Here is a 19,376-nt window from a genome sequence, read left to right as displayed (position 1 = left end):
CACCCACTTCTGTTTCCATCATCAACTGATTGTTTACTCGGTGCCTGATACACCCACTCCCCTCCAGCAGGGGGCACTGTGACCAGACCATCTGTGTTTATCTCGTGGCTAATGCTGTGGTCAGGCGTTGGAGCTGAGGCAATCTTCTGCTTCCTGCAGATGGCAGTGAAGAGTAAGTTCTAGTGAGGTTTTGTTTACAGTCCATTATTCATTCGTTCACCTTTAAACACTTGATTCTGATTAGGGTCCGGAGCTAACCCAGAATCACTGTGGTCAAACGGGAACACACCCAGAACACAGGGCTTCACACACTCACCCAATCACTGTCACACACATCTTTGGACAGTTTTACACACACACACACACACACACCTGTGGACAATTTCAAACACTCATAATCTCTCGCTCACACACCTCTGGACAGGTTCACTCACTCACCACAACAAATCATATCATTTCACTGAGGCGCCCAAACTTTGGCATCGAACAGTTTGTCTTCATTTGTTTGGATTGTTCCGCTAATCCCCATCAGTCTGAAAAAGAAAGACCTCCCTCTCCCTCTATTCACTCGCTCTAAAAGCCTCTCTCCCCTGAGGAGCCTCTGGGATCGTGTGACGTTTGTGTTGCTCCGAAACTGCTGTAACCCTGTAATCGTGGGGTCAGTGATCAGAGCCTCGAAGGTCAGCGATGCACTCGGAGAGACGGGACCCTGGGGAAGAGGACGCCCAACACACACAGCAAACCGGGGAGGTGGATAGATACTCTCAAAGCGTGCCCATCTTAGAGAAAATGGAAGGAGAAAAACAAGTATGCAGAGCAACAGTTGCAATGCAGTCTGTAATTGTACAACTAAAAAGTGCACCAATATGGACGGGGAGTGTGTAAACAATGAGTCATTTTAATGTTTTGGCTCATTGCTGTATGTATGTCCAAACGGTATTTTTATTTTTTCAATCTGTTTATATTTGGCCCTGAGCCTTATTCCTCCCTTCCTCAGGAGCCTTTATTGTGCACTATGAAGGGAGTAGGGCGCATAGACCTATTTTGGAACGCAACCCAAGGCAGCAAGGTGGAAGTGTTTCTGTTAAAATGGCCACTGAGCGTACGGTCCAAAGGCATCTCCATGGCAACCGATTTCTCAGAGTTGCCAATGAGATTAAGCGGGAGGGCAGAGGGGCGGGGCCTGTGTGTTTTGGGCGGGAAAAAAGCTGAGGGAAGGTAACGCAGGGAAACTGCAGTGGAGGGTGCAGTTAAAGTCCATAAATAAAACAAAGAATCAAACAAACGAATACATTTAAACGTATTTAATATAAGAGATGTGCTTTTACACGCCTGTCTGTTCCAAAAATGTGGACATAAATAGCTCTTAGATATTTTTTTGGGATCAACTGAAGAAACTTTTGGTGACTCTGTGACTTCCATGTCTGTAACATTCTATGAACACATTAATAACTCGTTATAAAGTATTCATAATGATTTTAAAAACATGGCTAGGTATAATAATAAGTAAATGACAGTAAATATTATCATATAACCTAATAATAGAATAATTGTTTTAAATATATTAAAATATAATAAATATATTGGCACCTTCCTTATATAAATGCACCTCATAGTGCTTTACAGACGCTCTATTTAAAAGTTCATAAAACACTAAATGGTAAACTAACTGCAATTAAAATTTTTATTATTTTGTAAAATATTTAAAATGTGTGAGAGTGTGTTTTCCAGTTATGAACTGGTGTCCCCTCCAGGGCATGCCCAGTGATAAGCTCCACAGACCATTTTTGATCCTTCACAGGGCGACACACACACACACACCTACGGAGACTTTTTGAGTTGCCCATTCACATACCAAGGGAGAACACACCACACTCCTCAAAGACAGTCACCCGGAGGAAACCCACGCAGGCACAGGGAGAACACACCACACTCCTCACAGACAGTCACCCGGAGGAAACCCACGCAGGCACAGAGAGAACACACCACACTCCTCACAGACAGTCACCCGGAGGAAACCCACGCAGGCACAGGGAGAACACACCACACTCCTCACAGACAGTCACCCGGAGGAAACCCACGCAGACACAGAGAGAACACACCACACTCCTCACAGACAGTCACCCGGAGGAAACCCACGCAGGCACAGGGAGAACACACCACACTCCTCACAGACAGTCACCCGGAGGAAACCCACGCAGGCACAGGGAGAACACACCACACTCCTCACAGACAGTCACCCAGAGTGGGACTCAAACCCACAACCTCCAGGACCCTGGAGCTGTGACAAAGACACAACCTGTTGCACCACCGCACCAACCATGAATTAATTAATAAAAAAAATATATTGTATTTCAGGCAGTGTTGCTGAAGGTCACTGTGAAGAAAAAGTGAAATGTTCTTCACACACACACAGAGAGAGAGAGAGAGAGAGAGAAAGAAATGAAGCAGCAGGTAGCCACCTCGGCACCCAGGGGTGGGTTCAGTGCCTTGTTAAAGAGTATGTCAGCCGTGGATGTTGAAGGAGGAGACAGTGCTGTTCCTTCACTCCCCCTCTCCCACTTTTTCTGTCGGTCCTGTGGATTGAACCTGTTCCAAGACCTCTCCTCTAATTAAGCCGCAGCAGACGTTGAAGGAATAAATGAATGATTGAATAATAGTCAGTAATCAGTCTCTTTTTTAGTCTCTCTCTCTCTCTCGGTCTATTATGTCACATAATAAACAGATTCATGCTTCACCGCTGCTCGTTTGGCTCCGCCCCATATGGTGCTTCTATCCAATCACAGAGCTATTGGGCGTGGTACACGTGTATACTGGCGTGTAGGCCCCGCCCCCTCCGCAGCCTGCCCGATTGCGGTGCTCGGTGAGCGCGCGCTGATCCGCATAATGCTCGCGCTATAAACGCGCTGTTAGATTTCTGTTTGTGTTTTTGTTTTTTTGTTTTTCTGCACGAGAGACAGCGCGCCGGGCGTGGGAATGGTGGCTCACGCACGGACCTGACGGAGGACAGGCACATGAGTTGTCACAGAGGAGCGCGAGAGGCCCCGCGGAGAGGAACAGGAGAACCGAGGGACGCGCGCGGAGAGAGAACCGCGCGCTTCACGGACCGGCAGCTTCTGAAGATCACCGCCACGGGTCGCGCTCCAATCCGCGTGCTCTCCTCCTAAACATCCGCGCACTTGCGTTCTAGGACCCTTCACTGAAACGCGTTGAGAGTGTGTGCGTTCTAGAACCATTGGCTCGTAAGTGTTTATTGTTTTAGAACCCTTGGCTTGGAGCTTATCACTCTAGAACGCTTGACTTAGACATGTTCTAGAACCATTATGTTAGATGTTTTTGTAGTTCTAGAAACGTAGGTTTATGTGCCCATCCATCTAGAACCTTAGGCTTTGATGTGCTAGCTTTCTAGAACCCTTGGCTTAAATGCCCTTATCATTGTAGAACCCTTGGCTTAGAAGGACTGGCGTTCTAGAGTTACTGACTGATTTGCTTCAGCGTTCTAGAATGTTTGGCTTCTGTGCTTAGAGCACTGTAGAACACTTGGCCTGTGTGTTCTCACACATGGTTCTTCTTATGTTCTTGAATTCCTGTGCTAGCGCCTGTGTGCGCTGTGGAACATTTGGAGAACACTCAGCAAGTGCGCAGTTGCGTACTACAAACTACTTTGCCTGGAGTTTTCTTACGTCGTACATGAATTGCTTTGCTAGTGTGTACTTTTGTTCTAGAATTTTGGCCGGCGCTTCTGGTGAGTTCTGGATCTTGACGGTCGCGGCGCGAACTGTGACCGTTACGATAAATGAGTTCTCTGGGCACAGGACGTGAAAATATCTGCGGTTTTAGAAGCGTAAAGTGTCTTTGTGCGTCTTCTTTGCAGATTTTTCCAGCTCGTTTACTTTAGCATTTGAATGTAAATATTCTCTTTAAATGAAGACTTACCTTAATTTTTCAATCTTGAGACATCAGCATTTTGTCACTGCAGAGACGTTGGTTCACACTTTGCTTTATTAGGTTACAATTGTCTATTTACAACTTAAGGAAAAAAAGAACAATTAATCGCTTTCAATTAGCTGCTGTTACCATTTTGCTTATAAACACTAACCTGTGTTTAAAGAGTGCACTACAAAGTACACAAGGGTCTAGATCGCAAGTGTGTGAGCTGGAGCTGGAGCCATGAGGAGGAGCCGGAGCTGTGGGAGGTTGAAGGTGATCTAGAACAGCGGGTGATGGAGCATTGGTGAAGGTTTTTTTAACGTGTGTGAATGGTCACCACTGCCAGCGTCGGTCATGGAGAGGTTCCTGCAGATCGCTCCTCACTCGCTGGCCATCGTCCTGCGGCGAGACGGGACGCTGCCGGACGAGACGCAGCACAGACACACGGGATACGAGATCTTCGCCGACTTCAAGGCTGAGAACATGCAGCACTTCTGGAACAAGAAGGTGACCGAGGCCGTGGAGGAGACCTTCTTCCTCGGCTGGATCGACGAGCACGTTCTGCTCATCCAGGGGAAAGAGGAGCACCTCGAGGTTCTGAGGGAGAGCTGGACACGACGGGCTCTTAAAGCACCTCGCGGATTTGAGATCCAGTGTATTGGTGAGTCTGTCAGGACACTGATATCTTCTTAACCTCTAGGGGGTGCTATGTTTGGGGGATGATTAAAAGAGCCCTAGAGGTGGGAGAGAATTGTAAATACAAAGGGTGACTTCGAGATCCACTGCATCAGAGAGACTTTAAAAGTGCAAATATCTCCCCACCACTAGGGGGTGCTATGTTGGGGCACGAGATGCTTAGATATGCACTCTTAAAGCACCTTGCAGATTTTGGATCCAGTGCATCTAGCCTCTTAAAGCCTTAACAAGGAAGATGGATGAATGAATGAATGAATTATGCAAATAAAAAAAAAAAAAAAAAACAACAACAGCAAGTTGTCAGCGTGAGGAGAAAAACACACACAAAAACAGGGAAACACTGACGAATATCAAATCCTTAAAGAGACCGTAAGCCAGTTAATGATTAGCACATTCCACTGAGTGTTAACTGGGAAAATGGATTTTTGGGAGGAAGGTTTTCCGTAAACAAATTCCTGCCAAAATAAAAAAAGAAAGATGTAAACCAGTAAAGTTGTATTAACATGGATTTAAATTTGTTTATCAGACACTCACCCTGTCACTCACACACTTACAGCTGTGGACTGTTCTTGTTTAAACGCTGGTGAAAGTGCACACACGAGAGAGACCTCAGAGTCTGTGTTCTCAGTGTTTCTCCTGAAAGTTTTGTCTGGGAGTTCAGGACTCGGTCAACAAAGGGTTAATGTGTAGTGGACAAATGGAGCGTCTCAAGGGTGAGAAAGCGCTGAAATGGACGTCCCAGCGCTGATAAGATGCAGACTATGCAGACATGTAAATACACACACACACACACACACACGGCTTGTTTCTGTGAATTGTGGGGACATTACGTAGACTTTTCTAAAGACACTGAGAGCCTAACACTAATCCTAATCCCAACCCTAACTCTTACACCATCACCCTAACCTTAACCCCTACACCAAACCTAACATTAACCCTTACACCAACCTCAAATCTAACCCTAAGGGTAGAGATATACGCACTGTTTGGCCATGCCTTCGCGTAGACAACCGTATCTGTGTCGTAAACATAACTGTTCACACACTCTATGAGCAGCCCTCGACTTTGTGCTTATATGTGCTATGCTTATAACTGGAAGCTCCCACTAGAGGGCAGACTAGAGAAACATGTGGGTAATTGCAGACTTGGCTCTGACACTGCCTTTTTCAAAACTTGCTGATATAGTGATGTGGTTTTTGCCTGCACAGCCCCCTACATGTGTACTGCACCTAGCATTGAATTTCTGAGGATGTGCACAACCTACACGCAATTACAGTGGAACCTCTACCTACGAACTTGATCCGTTCCGTGATCCGGTTCGTAAGTTGAAAAGTTTGTTTCTCGAGTCAATGCCCACCCACAAAAAAATACATGTAGCGTTACTAAAAATAAAACAGAGATACAGTGGTAACAGTAATAAAAAGAAATAATAAAGTTGTAAGTGGTTACACAGCGCTACCTTGAAGACGTGACGACTGGCTGGAGCAGTAACACAGGCACTGGCTGTATGACGGGAGGTGGGGGGTGGGGGTGGAATAACGGAGAGTAGGCGGTGAATGTGGGGAGACGAAGCATAGATACGGATTAACTTAGCACGAGTTTCGATGTCTGCTATTTACACTAATGCTAAATTGCTAAAGCTACAATGTGCTAATCTTAAAAGCTCACTCAAGTCTGGGGGCGCTGGGAGACTCACCTATTGGGGTCAGTGGCCATTTCCAGCCGCCGGCTCGGAGGAGGCTCGGGTTCGTTTCTAGAGTCGTGGTTCGTTGGTGGAGGCAAAAAATATTCAAATGCTTGGTTCGTATCTTGGAAAGTTCGTTAGTATAGGCGTTCGTTAGTAGAGGTTCCACTGTACGTGAGGCAGCCATGATGCGTAGTTACCATTAAATATATCTCTATCCTGACACCAGCTGTAATCCTTAAGCTACCGTCACACTCGTTTTTTGTCTGTGAATTTTCGAGTGTGAAATTCCAGTAATTCCAGTGAGATTCTCAGCATCAGGCAAATTTCACATCCACAGCCGTGTGGAGAATACACATCGCATCCAACTTTTCGCATGAACTCCAACTTTGGTGAACTTTGAAATGGAAATACGACCAAAAGCGCCGCTGCTCTGTCTGTGACCTCAGACGCTCCACAGCGTCTCTGCTCTTTCTGAGATTACATAGAGGGAGCGGGTTCAGAACTGGAGATGTTATACAAGCCTTTTGTGCTGATTACAACACACAACACAAGCAACAGTCACAATAAAGTAGAGCTAACAAAACTCTTCTCAGAGAACTCCTCATTTTCGCCGCTGCTGCTACAACTCCAAGTGTACAGATGCAAAACTGTTCACAGCTCACAGCCACTTCACCAGCCGGCGCAACAACCCGAGGCTTAAACACTAAACCTACCAGCTCTAAACCTAACCCTAACACCAACTCTAACCTTTGCCAGGTTTTAATTCCCACACTGTGATATATACTTGGTACACACACACACACACACACACGGAGCTCTTATCCATTCTCCTCTGCTGTGGAATGTGCTGTTGGTGGGGGTCAGTTCAGGTTCTCTGCTTTCAGTAGGTCACAGACTTTGAAAAAAAGCCCTGATTAGCTGTTGAACGCTTAAAGAAAATTCCTCACTGAGAGATTTGCAGCAGCGTGGAGCACTTTCAGTGTGAGCTGTTGGATCCTTTAGAGGGATGAACTGGTTTATATTAACATCTGCTATTTGTGAATATATTTGTGGATTAATAGCCGGTCCAGACTTCACAGGGGCCCTAAGCAAAATTTTGATAAGGGGCCGCCCTACCTGAGCTCTGTGAGCCAAAATGTGACCATTTTTTGACAGTTGCACCTAGTTTTCTCCCTTCTTTTTTGGCTAATTTTGTAACAGCTGCAGCACTTAAGGTGGAATAGAAGAAAAAGAAGCAAACATAGCTAACTTTTTATTATCCAGCTGGCAGCTGTGTGTCTCTTTAAATAGTGCAGTAGTTTTGTCCAGGTGCCCGTAACTGCTTCACTGTTTAAGGTGTAACTGAATATTTGAAGAACTCAACTATATAACTACGTAAAATGTTTTAATGTGGAATGGAATTACAAGTCATTTTTAAAGTGTACTTGTGTGTTTTGGAAAGTTTAAACGAGAACAACAGTATATCTTCACTTTTCAGCTTCAAAGTTTGGTTCACTGTGGCCCTGTGAGGCTTTTAAGGTCGTAAACATATCCCCATGGTTATGTTCGTAGACTAATATTTAGACTGAAAACTTTTCAAGATGGGTGGTGACCATGGCGGCCATTTTGAAGTCAGCCATTTTGGATCCAACTTTTGTTTTTTCAATGGGAAGAGTGTCATGTGACACATCAAACTTATTGGGAATTTCACAAGAAAAACAACATAACACTGGTTTTAACATAACTTTATTCTTTCATGAGTTATTTACACATCACATCCTGTATAATGAAACAAAGGAAGCAATATCGCCCCCTACATTTCCTGTACTGTATTACAATCTGTCAGAATTACTGTGTGGTGCGAGTCCTATGAAGATCATAAGTGAACAGCGTATCAGCACATAAACTTCTCTTTGCACATTTTGTCTGACGTTGGTGAGAAGTTGTCGCTGGTCTGTGACTGTGTTGGGGAAGGTGTTGTGTTTTGGTTTCCATGGTTTGGCCAGAGGCCTTTGAAGACTATGCTGAAATGATCTGTTTCTGTCCACATTTTGAGGAGATACATCACAAATTTCTGTAGCCAAATAACCGAAGCCCAGTGTTAAGCAATAAGAGAAGTGTTGTGAGACGAACCTGAACATTGGGCTTTGGTGATTTGGCTGAGACTGAGAAATCCTGCTTTGTGAAAGACCCAGAGCTCACACAGACATCGATAACTATGGCTTTTAGCTGTAGCACTGCAGCCATGAGCTGAGGTTTGATGTTGTTCTGGAGTTTTATGAGCCATAACTGGTTTCAGTCCAGGCCCAGGCTTTCTGTGAAGCAGAGGGAAAGAAGGCCGTTGTTGAAGAGTGTGTTGTTCTTTGACACTCAGTGTGGATAGTTTGCAGCGGATCAGAAGCTAGCAGCCCTCAACAAATTTGACACACTAACCCAGAACACACACACACTCAAAAAATATGGTTCCACGAGGGTTATTTATTAAAATAAATGGTTCCGTACTGGAACCCTGAACACTTTTAGAACATGATCATGAATGGGGTTCCTCAGGTTGATGGAGAATATGCTGTAGATGGTTCTATACAGCACCTTTTAGAAAAGCGTTCTATACACCACCAGAAACAGTTCCTCTGTTGTAACAAACTTGACATTGTAACAGTAGAGGAACCCTTTCTGGTGCCGCATAGAACCCTACTATAAAAGGTGCTGTATAGAGCCATCTACAGCACATTCTCCATCAATTCTCTCACAAAAGGTTCTTCAAGGGTTCTGTACAGAGCCATTTCCTTTAATAAAGAACCCTTGTAGAACCGTCATTATTAAGCGTGAAAGAGGAAAACATCCACTAGAACGCTCTGCTGCTTTGTCCCTGACCAACCTGACTCTTATTATAACTGTAAACACATAACAGACAGAGGAGATCCAGACAGACACAGCGCAGACTCTTCATACCCATCTGGCTGACACTTGGCACTGGGCACATTGACCTGCGCATGGCTGCTCCTGAGTGGAGTGGCACCTCCTTCCTCCGCTCCTCAGCTCTGTGCAGGGCTCCTGTGATTTACAGCCGTGAGTCATTAAGGCGAGAGGATTAATCACCATCTCCAGACCTCGGCTTTGTGTATGAACACGCAGCAGACTCCAAAACTCTGTAAAACAGGGATTAGGGACTTTCTGGGATTGAAACAAGAGCTCTTATTACGTCTGGGTACTGAACGTAGGTTTAAAACCCTGTTCTGTTTTAAAACACCAACTGCACCGTTCCTTTCTTCAGACCATCCACATGGATACATTCATTCATTCATTCATTCATTCATTGTCTGTAACCCTTATCCAGTTCAGGGCGGCGGTGGGTCCGGAGCCTACCCAGAATCACTGGGCACCAGGTGGTAGGTGGATTGGTGACTCAAAAGTGTCCGTAGGTGTGAGTGTGTGTCGCCCAGGGAAGGACTGGCGCCCCCTCCAGTGATTCCAGGTAGGCTCCAGACCCACCCCCACCCTGAACTGGATAAGGGTTACAGACAATGAATGAATGAATGGATCCCTGTTGAGGAAAATAAAGAAGAGACATTTTTAAAAATATCCTGATCCGTGTGGAGCATCAATATCTCTGCATCGACTGGCTGTGTGTTCACGGTTCAAATCAAATCAAATCAAATTGATTTATATAGCGCTTTTCACAACTGATGTTGTCACAAAGCAGCTTCACAGAATTCCAGTAAGACAAGATTTGACATGAAATGTAAAGACAAATGTAAAACCCTCAAGTGAGCAAGCCAGGGGCGACAGTGGCAAGGAAAAACTCCCCCAGCTGAGGAAGAAACCTTGGGAGGAACCAAGGCTCACAAGGGGTGACCCATCCTCCTCTGGTCAATCTACTGGTGATGATAGTTAGTGGTCCATGAGAACTTCAGTGTAGGGACAGCTTCAAGGCACTTGGTGGTTGCTGGAGCGTGGGCAGCTGGTCTGAAGCGTGGAGGAGGATCTCGACAGTCATCCATCAGTGTCCAGACAGACAGGTGGGCAGTCGTTTACTCGGAAAGATGTAAAGGGATGGAATTAGTTTTGAACTGTTTTGTGTTTGTAAAGTAGAAAATATGAAAATTTCCAGAGTGTGGCTAATGACTCCGGCAGATCTGACTATGACAGCATTAACTAAAAGGAGAGAACCAGAAGGACACACAGACACGGGAGCATCCTGAAACACTGGCATCCCTCCGCTCCACCGTCAACAAACCTGAGTGATCGCGAGAAGCGGCGGGACGACAGCACCAGCGTCTCAGTATACTATAATTCCCTGTGTCCATGGACCCCCCGGATCTGCCGCCTTTATCTATGGGGGAGCATTAGCTACCAAATGATAAACTAAACAAATGAGTTTTTAGCCTACATTTGAAGATTGCGACTGTGTCTGAGTCCCGAACATTTTTTGGAAGATCATTCCAGAGTTGGGGGGCTTTATAAGAAAAGGCTCTTCCCCCAGCTGAGGCCTTCTGAATTCTGGGAACATTTAAAAATCCAGTATTCTGTGATCTGAGTGAACGTGGAGGCTCATAATAGGAAATTGTATCTTGAAGATATTCAGGAGCAAGCCCATGTAGAGCTTTATATGTTAATAACAAAATTTTGTAGTCAATGCGGAATTTAACAGGCAGCCAATGAAGTGATGATAAAACTGGGCTGATATGTTCAAATTTTCTAGTTTTAGTGAGGACCCTAGCTGCAGCATTTTGAACTAGTTGAAGTTTTCTTAAATTGCTGCTGGTGCATCCTGACAGTAGTGCGTTACAGTAGTCAAGCCTTGAAGTAATAAAGGCATGTACTAATGTTTCTGCGTCCTGGAGGGATAAGGCATTTCTAATCTTAGCAATATTGCGAAGATGTAAAAAAGCTGTCCTAGTGATACTACCTATGTGTTGATCAAATGATAAATCCGGGTCAATTATGACACCAAGATTTTTTGCTGCTGAACCAGGTTTAACTGAAAAGTTAGCTAGATCTAAAATTAAATCTGATAATTTATTTCTTGTCACTTTTGGACCCAAAAGCAGGACCTCTGTTTTGTTGCTGTTTAGAAGGAGGAAGTTACGCAACATCCAGCCTTTCACGTCTTTTACACAGTCCTCTATTTTCTTTAATCTGTGTTTGTCATCGGGCTTGGCTGAAATATACAATTGTGTGTCGTCTGCGTAACAGTGAAAGTTAATGTCATGGTTTCTTATAACTGTGCCTAGCGGTAACATGTATAATGTAAATAATAATGGTCCTAAAATAGAGCCTTGTGGAATTCCAAATCTTACTTTAGAATAATTTGAATTTAGATTGTTTACTTTTACGAATTGATAACGTTCCGTTAAGTAAGATTTGAACCATAATAGGGCTGTCCCTGTGATTCCAACCATGTTTTCTAACCTTTCTATGAGAATATTGTGGTCTATTGTATCGAAGGCTGCGCTTAGGTCAAGAAGCACCAACAGGGATACGTGGCCTTGATCAGAGGCAAGAAGAAGATCATTTGTTATCTTGACTAGAGCTGTCTCTGTACTATGATGTTGCCTGAATCCAGATTGGAATTTTTCATATATATGATTCTTATGTAGATATGAACTAAGTTGTTGGGCCACAGCTCTTTCTAAGATCTTAGACAGAAATGGCAAATTAGAAATAGGCCTGTAATTAGACAGTGTACTAGCATCAAGATTTGGTTTCTTGATCATAGGTTTAATAACTGCTAGTTTAAAAGCTTTGGGTACATGGCCCAGACTAAGCGATGAGTTTACTATAGTTAAAAGAGGATCAATAATAGCTGGTAGTACTTCTTTGAGCAACTTTGTGGGAATTGCGTCAAGTGTGCAAGTTGTACAGTTCGCGGAGGTGATAATCTTCTCTAGTTCTAATTGTGGGAGTGGGTAAAAGGTTTCAAGTCTTTCTTTTACAGTTATATTATGTTTTATTTCATTCACATCAGGTGGCAGCCAGGATGGATTTGATCCTGTGGCTAGAGTTTGTTGTCTAATATTCTCAATTTTATTATTAAAAAAAGTCCATAAAATCTTTACTGGTGAGAGTTGCTGGAATTAGTTGTTCAGAACCTGCTTGATTTTTTGTAATTCTAGAAAACACACTAAACAGTGCTCTCGGATTATTTTTATTATTGGAGATCAGCGAGGCCAGATATGCTGAGCGAGCTTTAGTGAGGGCATTTCTATACTCTATAAGGCTGTCCTTCCAGGCAGAATGAAACACTTCAAGCTTGGTTGATCGCCATTTCCGCTCTAGTTTTCGTAATGTTTGTTTTAAAGTACGGGTCTTACCGTTATACCATGGTGCGAGCTTTTTCTGTCTTATACTTTTATGTTTAAGTGGTGCTACCTTTTCTAAAGTAGATCGACAGGTATTTTCTAGGTAGTCAGTTAGTACATCTAGGTCCATTGGGTCTGATGGAGTTGGAACTGGGGTCGATAGTTCTGGTAGGTTTTCTATAAATTGTAGGGCGGTAGATGGTTTTATTATACGCCTTGTAGAATAGCGAGGGTTCTTACATATATTATGGATAAAACGTAGCTCATATGAAATTAAGTAATGATCGGAGATTGCTGAGGATTGCGGTAAGATATTAATTTTGTCAATGTTAAGACCTAGTGTCAGAACTAAGTCTAAAGTGTGGCTGCAGTAGTGTGTAGGCCCTGTTACATTTTGAGTAATACCAATAGAGTCTAAGATTGAGGTAAATGCCTTTTTTAGTGGGTCACTTTCCTTCTCGAAATGGATATTGAAATCTCCTACAATTATAACTTTATGATTGCACACCGCTAGGTTTGTAGCAAAATCGCTGAATTCTTTCAGAAATTCTAAGTAAGGCCCTGGTGGTCTGTAAATGTTGCATAATAAAAATGCGTCCTTTTTTGTGACCGGATTTGTAATAATAGTGGAGAGAACCTCAAAAGAAGAAAAGGTGTCACATTGTTTAAGACTAATTTCTAGGGTATTTTGGTAAATTACACATACTCCACCTCCTTTGCCTGATATTCTTGGGCTATGTGCATAATTATAGCCTAGGGGGGTGGCTTCATTTAGTGCTAAATATTCATTTGGTTTAACCCACGTTTCCGTGAGACAGAAAACATTGAATTTATGATCACTTATAATATCATTTACGATGAGTGCTTTTGAGTTTAGCGATCTTATGTTGAGTAACCCAAATTTTAGTTCTGAGGTGTTGCTGCTAGGTGTTGTGTATGATTTAATATTGATTAGGTTGCTGAAACAGGCTGATTTTGTTTTTCTACTTTTACATTTAGTTCGGGGGAAAGACACAGTCTCAATACAGTTGAACCTGGGTGACGCCTCAAGACAGTTCGCAGACGGTCGGTTTAGCCTGTCTGTCTGCGGCCTGGTCCCGGCTCTGGATTGTCAGCAGCTATCTACACTACTCTGCCGACTAACTAAAAGACTATGTGCTATACTGCAAGAAAGTAAGGCAGCACCCTCCCGCGTGGGGTGGATACCATCCCTACCTATAAGACCAGGCTTGCCCTCAAAACGTAACCAATTGTCTATAAAGCCCACTTGATTTTCGGAACACCACTTGGACATCCAGCAGTTTAACGCCCAAAGTCTGCTGTAAGCTTCGTCGCCACGCCGCATTGGTATGGGACCAGAGCAGATTACGGCATCGGACATCGTCTGGGCCAGTTTAATCACCTCTGTAATATTACCCTTAGTTACCTCAGACTGCCGCAGACGAATATCATTGGCCCCTACATGAATGACTACCCTCGAATATCTCCTATTAGCTAACAGTCTAAGGTTGCCACTAATATCCGGCGCTCTGGCTCCCGATAAACAGCTAACTGTTACTGCCGGCGCCCCTAAAGGAGTAGCTAATTTCACGTGCCGAACAATAGAGTCTCCTATAACCAGAGCACTCTTAACAGGCTCCTCAGCGGGTGCTTCGCTGAGCAGGGCAAACCTGTTTGACACGCGAATCGGAGGAGCGTGGTGTCCCGGTGGGCTAGCTTTGGCCTCAGCGTTAGCATCAGCCTTAGCTTTCCGGCTATGACGCCGAGACGTCACCCATTCACCCCGCTGTGAGGGCTCTAACGCCGGAGTCGTGGGGGTGCTAACTCTCCCTAAGGCACCCGGAGTTGCTAACACTGAATCTCGCTGTTTATCCCTCAACAATAATAAGCTCCGGATGCGCACTTCTAGCTGGTCCACTTTATCCACCAGAGAGCTAACTAGCTGACACTTACTACAAATACAACCACTATCTTTATCGCTAGAGGTGGAAAAGGGCGTTAAACTAAACATGCCACACTCTGAACAGGCAAAACAGCCAGTAGTAGCCATGGAATTGCAGGTACTTACCGCTTTTAGTGAATTTTAGTAACTTACACCAAGAACGTTACTCCAGGGTCCGGTGGCAGTTTTAGTGCCTCTGTAATGAATATTCCTGCGGAGACAATCTAAAAGATAGATCTATGGATGGTTAGTAGGTTATAAAAACAGATATAAATATAGAAATAACAATGGAAACGATTAAACAGGAAAACCCGAGCGATCAAAACAGCTTCCAAACGGGTACAGAAACAGCCAAACGGGTTGCCAGCAGTGGTTCTATACAGAACCACTGTGTTCTTTCAAGAACTAGCTTTTCAAAGTGTAAATAACTTTAAAAATGGTAGTGTATGCAGTGTACACAATGTCCAGTGTAACCTCTGTGTATAAACCAAACTATAATCCCTCTGAATAAGGACTGTCCCCACTCTCCTCTAATGCAGTGCCTTGTTGCGAATATCAATTTTAATATAGGTATATTTACACATTAATTAATACTGTGTGCATCTCCAGATGTTTTTAAATGTTTACAAGTACTCCGAAGACACACAGAAGTACCCATAAGACACCACACTTAATAAAAAGGTACATTATTTTAAATAATAATAATAAACCTATGTGGCGAAGACCTTTGCAGAGCACCGTGTGTCAGAGTAAGGGCTTAAACTAAGGGCTAAACCTCCTCAAAGGTTCAGGTTTGTTGTGTTTTGTGTTTTTACTGACGTTGTGATTCAGTCAGTGCCACGTCTCGTAGCTTCTGCATCTGACAGACACCTCCCTGTTTTACACTCGCTGTTGAATCTGATTTCTTCATCAGCCGCCGCAGGACAGAAGTAAACTCCCAAACTCTGCCACGTTTACAGAGAATAAAGACTTTATTACTCATCATCCCACACACACAGCGTACACACACACACACACACACACAGGTGTAAGTATACACAAACACAAAATTATGTCTGAGATACAGGTTCAATCTGAGCCTGAGGCTCCATCCCGTGCCTCTGGGATGAGTTGGAGTGGTGTGTGATCCTGAACTAATCACCAACACCAGCCCCTGACCTCACTTGTGCTCTCAAGGATAAATGCCATCAAATCCTCACATAAATGTTGTCTTTTTAGTGTTATAACTACTTCAGACTGATGTTAGTGTTGTGCTTGAAGTTCAGGTTAAGTTAAGGATGAGGATATAGCTGAGGCTGAGGTTGACGTTGAGGTTTAATTGCTGATTGAAGGTGAGGTAGACATTATGGCTGAGGTTGAGGTTGAGGGTGAGTTTGAGGGGAGATTATTTCCTCAGTATAAAGTGAACCTAGTGACAGTGGGTGGGTTTTTCCTCACAGAGTCGAGTGGAGAGCTTCCCCCGAACCCTGCACCGTTTCTGGCGGATCTTCAGAAGCCAACACTGAGGCTTTGAAGTGATCTGCCTCTGTGTTTGTGTTGGAAACATGGAGCTGGATGTGTTTAGGTCATACCTTTGAAACAGAGTGAATGATGACAGAGCTTCAGTGTGTAATTCAGTTTTAAAGCTTGGGAGACCCCAAGGTCTTGTTTGAGAGGAAATATTTCTCTAAACGGCATCAATAAACACAATTTCCTTTAAGATTACTGCATGTAATTAAGTGTCTGAAGAGTTTAGGTGTTAGACTTTCCTGTCTGCTGTAAACGCTGGAGACGTTCAGTTCTTTCTTTTTAAACGTGCCGTAAAATACGTCCTAGTCTTCTTTAGATTTCTTGGTCTTTGCATAAATCTCTCATGTCATTGTTTCAGATGCTTAAACAAAGTTTAATATCAGACGTAGGTGATCGGAGTAAAACCAAAATACCACCTTTAAATGACTGGAGTGGTGTTTGAGATGCATAAAATCCTCACAGCAATGCTTTCTGTTATAACTACTTTGCCTACTTTTATTGTGGTTGAGACTGAGTTTTGGCCTCTGGCTGAGATTAAATTGCAGGTTTAATTTGAGATCAAGTTAAAGTTGAAGTTTAATTGCTGACGGAAACTGAGGTGTTAAGATCTGACTTTTTGAGGATAAAGTTGATGCTGAGGTTTTTGCTGCTGATTGAGGTGAGGTGGAAATTAAGGTGGAGCCTGAGGTTGAGGATAAATTTGAGGTTGAGATTTAATTGATGTTAAGGTGAGGCAGAATCTGAGGTTGAGGTTTAATTGATAATTGAGGTGAGGTTGTAATTTATAGAGAGGCTGAGGTTTAATTGTTTACTGTAAATGAGGTAGATGTTAAGTTTGAAGCCAAATTTGAATTGAGGATAAAGTTGATTCTGCTGTTTTTGCTGCTGATGTTAAGATGAGGTAGAATTAAGGTAGAATCTGATGTTGAGGTTTAATTGATAATTGGGGCGAGGTGGTAATTTATACAGAGGCTGAGGTTTAATTGTTTACTGAAAATGAGGTAAGTGTTACGATTGAAGCCGAATTTGAGGTTGAGGATAAAGTTGATGCTGAGGTTTTTGCTGCTGATGTTAAGGTGAGGTAGAATTAAGGTGGAATCTGACGTTGAGGTTTAATTGCTCATTGAGGTCAGGTAGAAGTTAAGATAGAGGCTGAAGTTGAGGTTAAGAATAAAGAGGAAAATCTTTATTCCATTCACCATTGACCACAATTAAACAAACTTACATTTTACAGGCACTGGGTTTTCTTATGTTTATGAACTCCCTGAACTCCCTTTTTCATCAGAGCACCTTACCTTTCAGGTGTGAGAGTCTCACAGAGTCTGTCATCATCTCTTTAGACTGAGTGAAACAAGAGACGTGCTCCTCCAGGTTCTCGGGAACAAGAAGGTGCTGAAGGTTCTGATGGATGCTGCAGCCTTTGTTTTGTTGAAGTTCTCCAAACTCTGAGAGGTTTCAGATTCCTTTAAGGGTCAGAAAGCAGGTATTCAGGAGCTCGGATATCAGCGACCACACAAAGTAGAGCGGAAAGAGGTGTGTGGCTTTAATTTGGGAAAACCTGCACCTGGCTCTGTGCTTTATGTCCAGATTAAATGTTCAAAAGTTTGTTTCTGCTCAAACAACCTCCACAGAAAAGCACTGAAAAGCTGTGGAGCAGCGAAACTGTGTTCTCCAGAATGATCCAACTACATCCAGTACCTCTGGGATAAGTTGGACTGGTGTTTGTGATCCGAAATTAATCAGCCATGCTCATTAATCATCTCATGTTCTTGTTGCTAAGTGCCATCAGATCCTCACAGAAATTGAAGGTGCAAATCTCTGTAATTAACTGTCAAAAGTGTGCATGCACATACAGAACCCTTTAATCATGCAAAAGTTTTTTCAAGTGTTCAGGGTTCTAAACAGAACCAATCTCTTTACTAAAGAACCCTTGTAGAACCATCATTTTGAAGTGTGTAGCTGTAAAAGCATCCCGTGCGAGAGTAAAAGCGGCCCACGCCTCTGATGCTGAGGGCTGTGACGTCATCGTACACAGCCGACCGAGAGGAGTGTGTTTAAAGCGCCAGAGTGTGTTTCGGCTGAAAAAACCGAGGTGTGGACGGAGGGAGGAAGGAGGAAGGAAAGTGAGGGGACAGGAAAAGGAACCGAGTCCCAAACAGAGTGGCAGAGAACAGCATGAATGGCAGGAAAGGGAGGAGAACGGTGGGAGAGAATAGAAGGAAACAAACGGAGGAACAGCAGATCAGCGCCAGCGCGGTGATGTATCGTCTGGACCTCGGGGCCGATGTAAACGCTGCACAACAACAATGACTTTTAGTCACAGAGTTATTGAAATATGGCTTAAAAATAAACGGGGAAAGCTTATAGAGATAAACAGTGTGTGTGCCCTTCAATGAAAAGAGCCTATCAGCTCAGAACTGTGGAGATATGCAAATTAGTCCCAGGTTTAAAGGGCTTTCCTCATTCGAAGAGATAAGATTCATTCATTCATTTTCTGTAAGCACTTCATGTTCAGGGCAAAGGATCAGAAAAACAATAGCGTTGATGATTGTGTACCTCTGTGATGAGCAGATGAACTGTTACAGTGAGAGAGTAACTCTGTGTGTGTGTGCATGCACACCAGTTTCTAAGTGTTTTTTGGCTCCTGGACGCTCGCCCTCAGGTGCTGAAGTTTACGAGCTGTGTCATCAAAGTGAGCTGAGTACCAGGCAGGTGTGTGTGTGTTTGTGCGTGTGCGGGGTGTGTGTGTGCGTGTGTGTGTGTGTGAATGGTGTGTGTGTGAGAATGATGTGTGTGTGTGTGGGCGTGTGTGTGAACTTTGTGTGGGTGTGTGGTTGGGCTTAAAAGAGGGCAGTTGTAAATCAGTTTGTAAATGAAAAATGTAAAGAAACAAATTTGTATATAAGTTTCAAGATATGGTTCTGGGCATATATGTGTGTGGTATGTGTGAGTGTGGTGTGTGTGTGTGTGTGTGTGTGTGGTGAGTGTGTGTGGGGTGTGTGTGTGTGTGTGTGTGTGTGTGGTATGTGTGGTGTGTGTGTGAGTGTGGTGTGTGTGTGTGTGTGTGTGTGTGTGTGTGGTATGTGTGAGTGTGGTGTGTGTGTGTGTGTGGTGTGTGTGTGGGGTGTGTGTGTGTGTGTGTGTGTGGTATGTGTGATGTGTATGTGTGGTGAGTGTGGTGTGTGTGTGAGTGTGTGTGGTGTGTGTGTGTGGTATGTGTGAGTGTGGTGTGTATGTGTGTGTGTGTGGGGGGGGGGGTGGTTCTGTTAACTCTGTGGCCTATAGTTAGATATAATTTTCCAGCCTCGTCTGTGTCAGCTCTGACCCGTTT

General features: G+C 43.8%; 1 protein-coding gene across 1 annotated transcript; it reads left to right on the top strand.

Moving 5' to 3' along the window:
• The first annotated feature begins 3,834 nt into the window (after positions 1-3,834).
• On the top strand, positions 3,835-4,646 carry LOC136705433 (storkhead-box protein 1-like). The gene has a single exon (XM_066679000.1). It carries the CDS (start codon positions 4,285-4,287, stop codon positions 4,621-4,623), a length of 339 nt encoding a protein of 112 aa, XP_066535097.1. The 5' UTR covers positions 3,835-4,284; the 3' UTR covers positions 4,624-4,646.
• The last annotated feature ends 14,730 nt before the right edge of the window (positions 4,647-19,376 follow it).

Source organism: Hoplias malabaricus, chromosome 8 (assembly GCF_029633855.1).
Source record: "Hoplias malabaricus isolate fHopMal1 chromosome 8, fHopMal1.hap1, whole genome shotgun sequence".
Taxonomy (NCBI): Eukaryota; Metazoa; Chordata; class Actinopteri; order Characiformes; family Erythrinidae; genus Hoplias; species Hoplias malabaricus.
This window is presented reverse-complemented; position numbering and strand designations above follow the sequence as displayed.

Coding starts and splice junctions, on each gene's coding strand:
- LOC136705433 (XM_066679000.1), top strand. CDS start 4,285: ATGGAGAGGTTCCTGCAGATCGCTCCTCACTCGCTGGCCATCGTCCTG.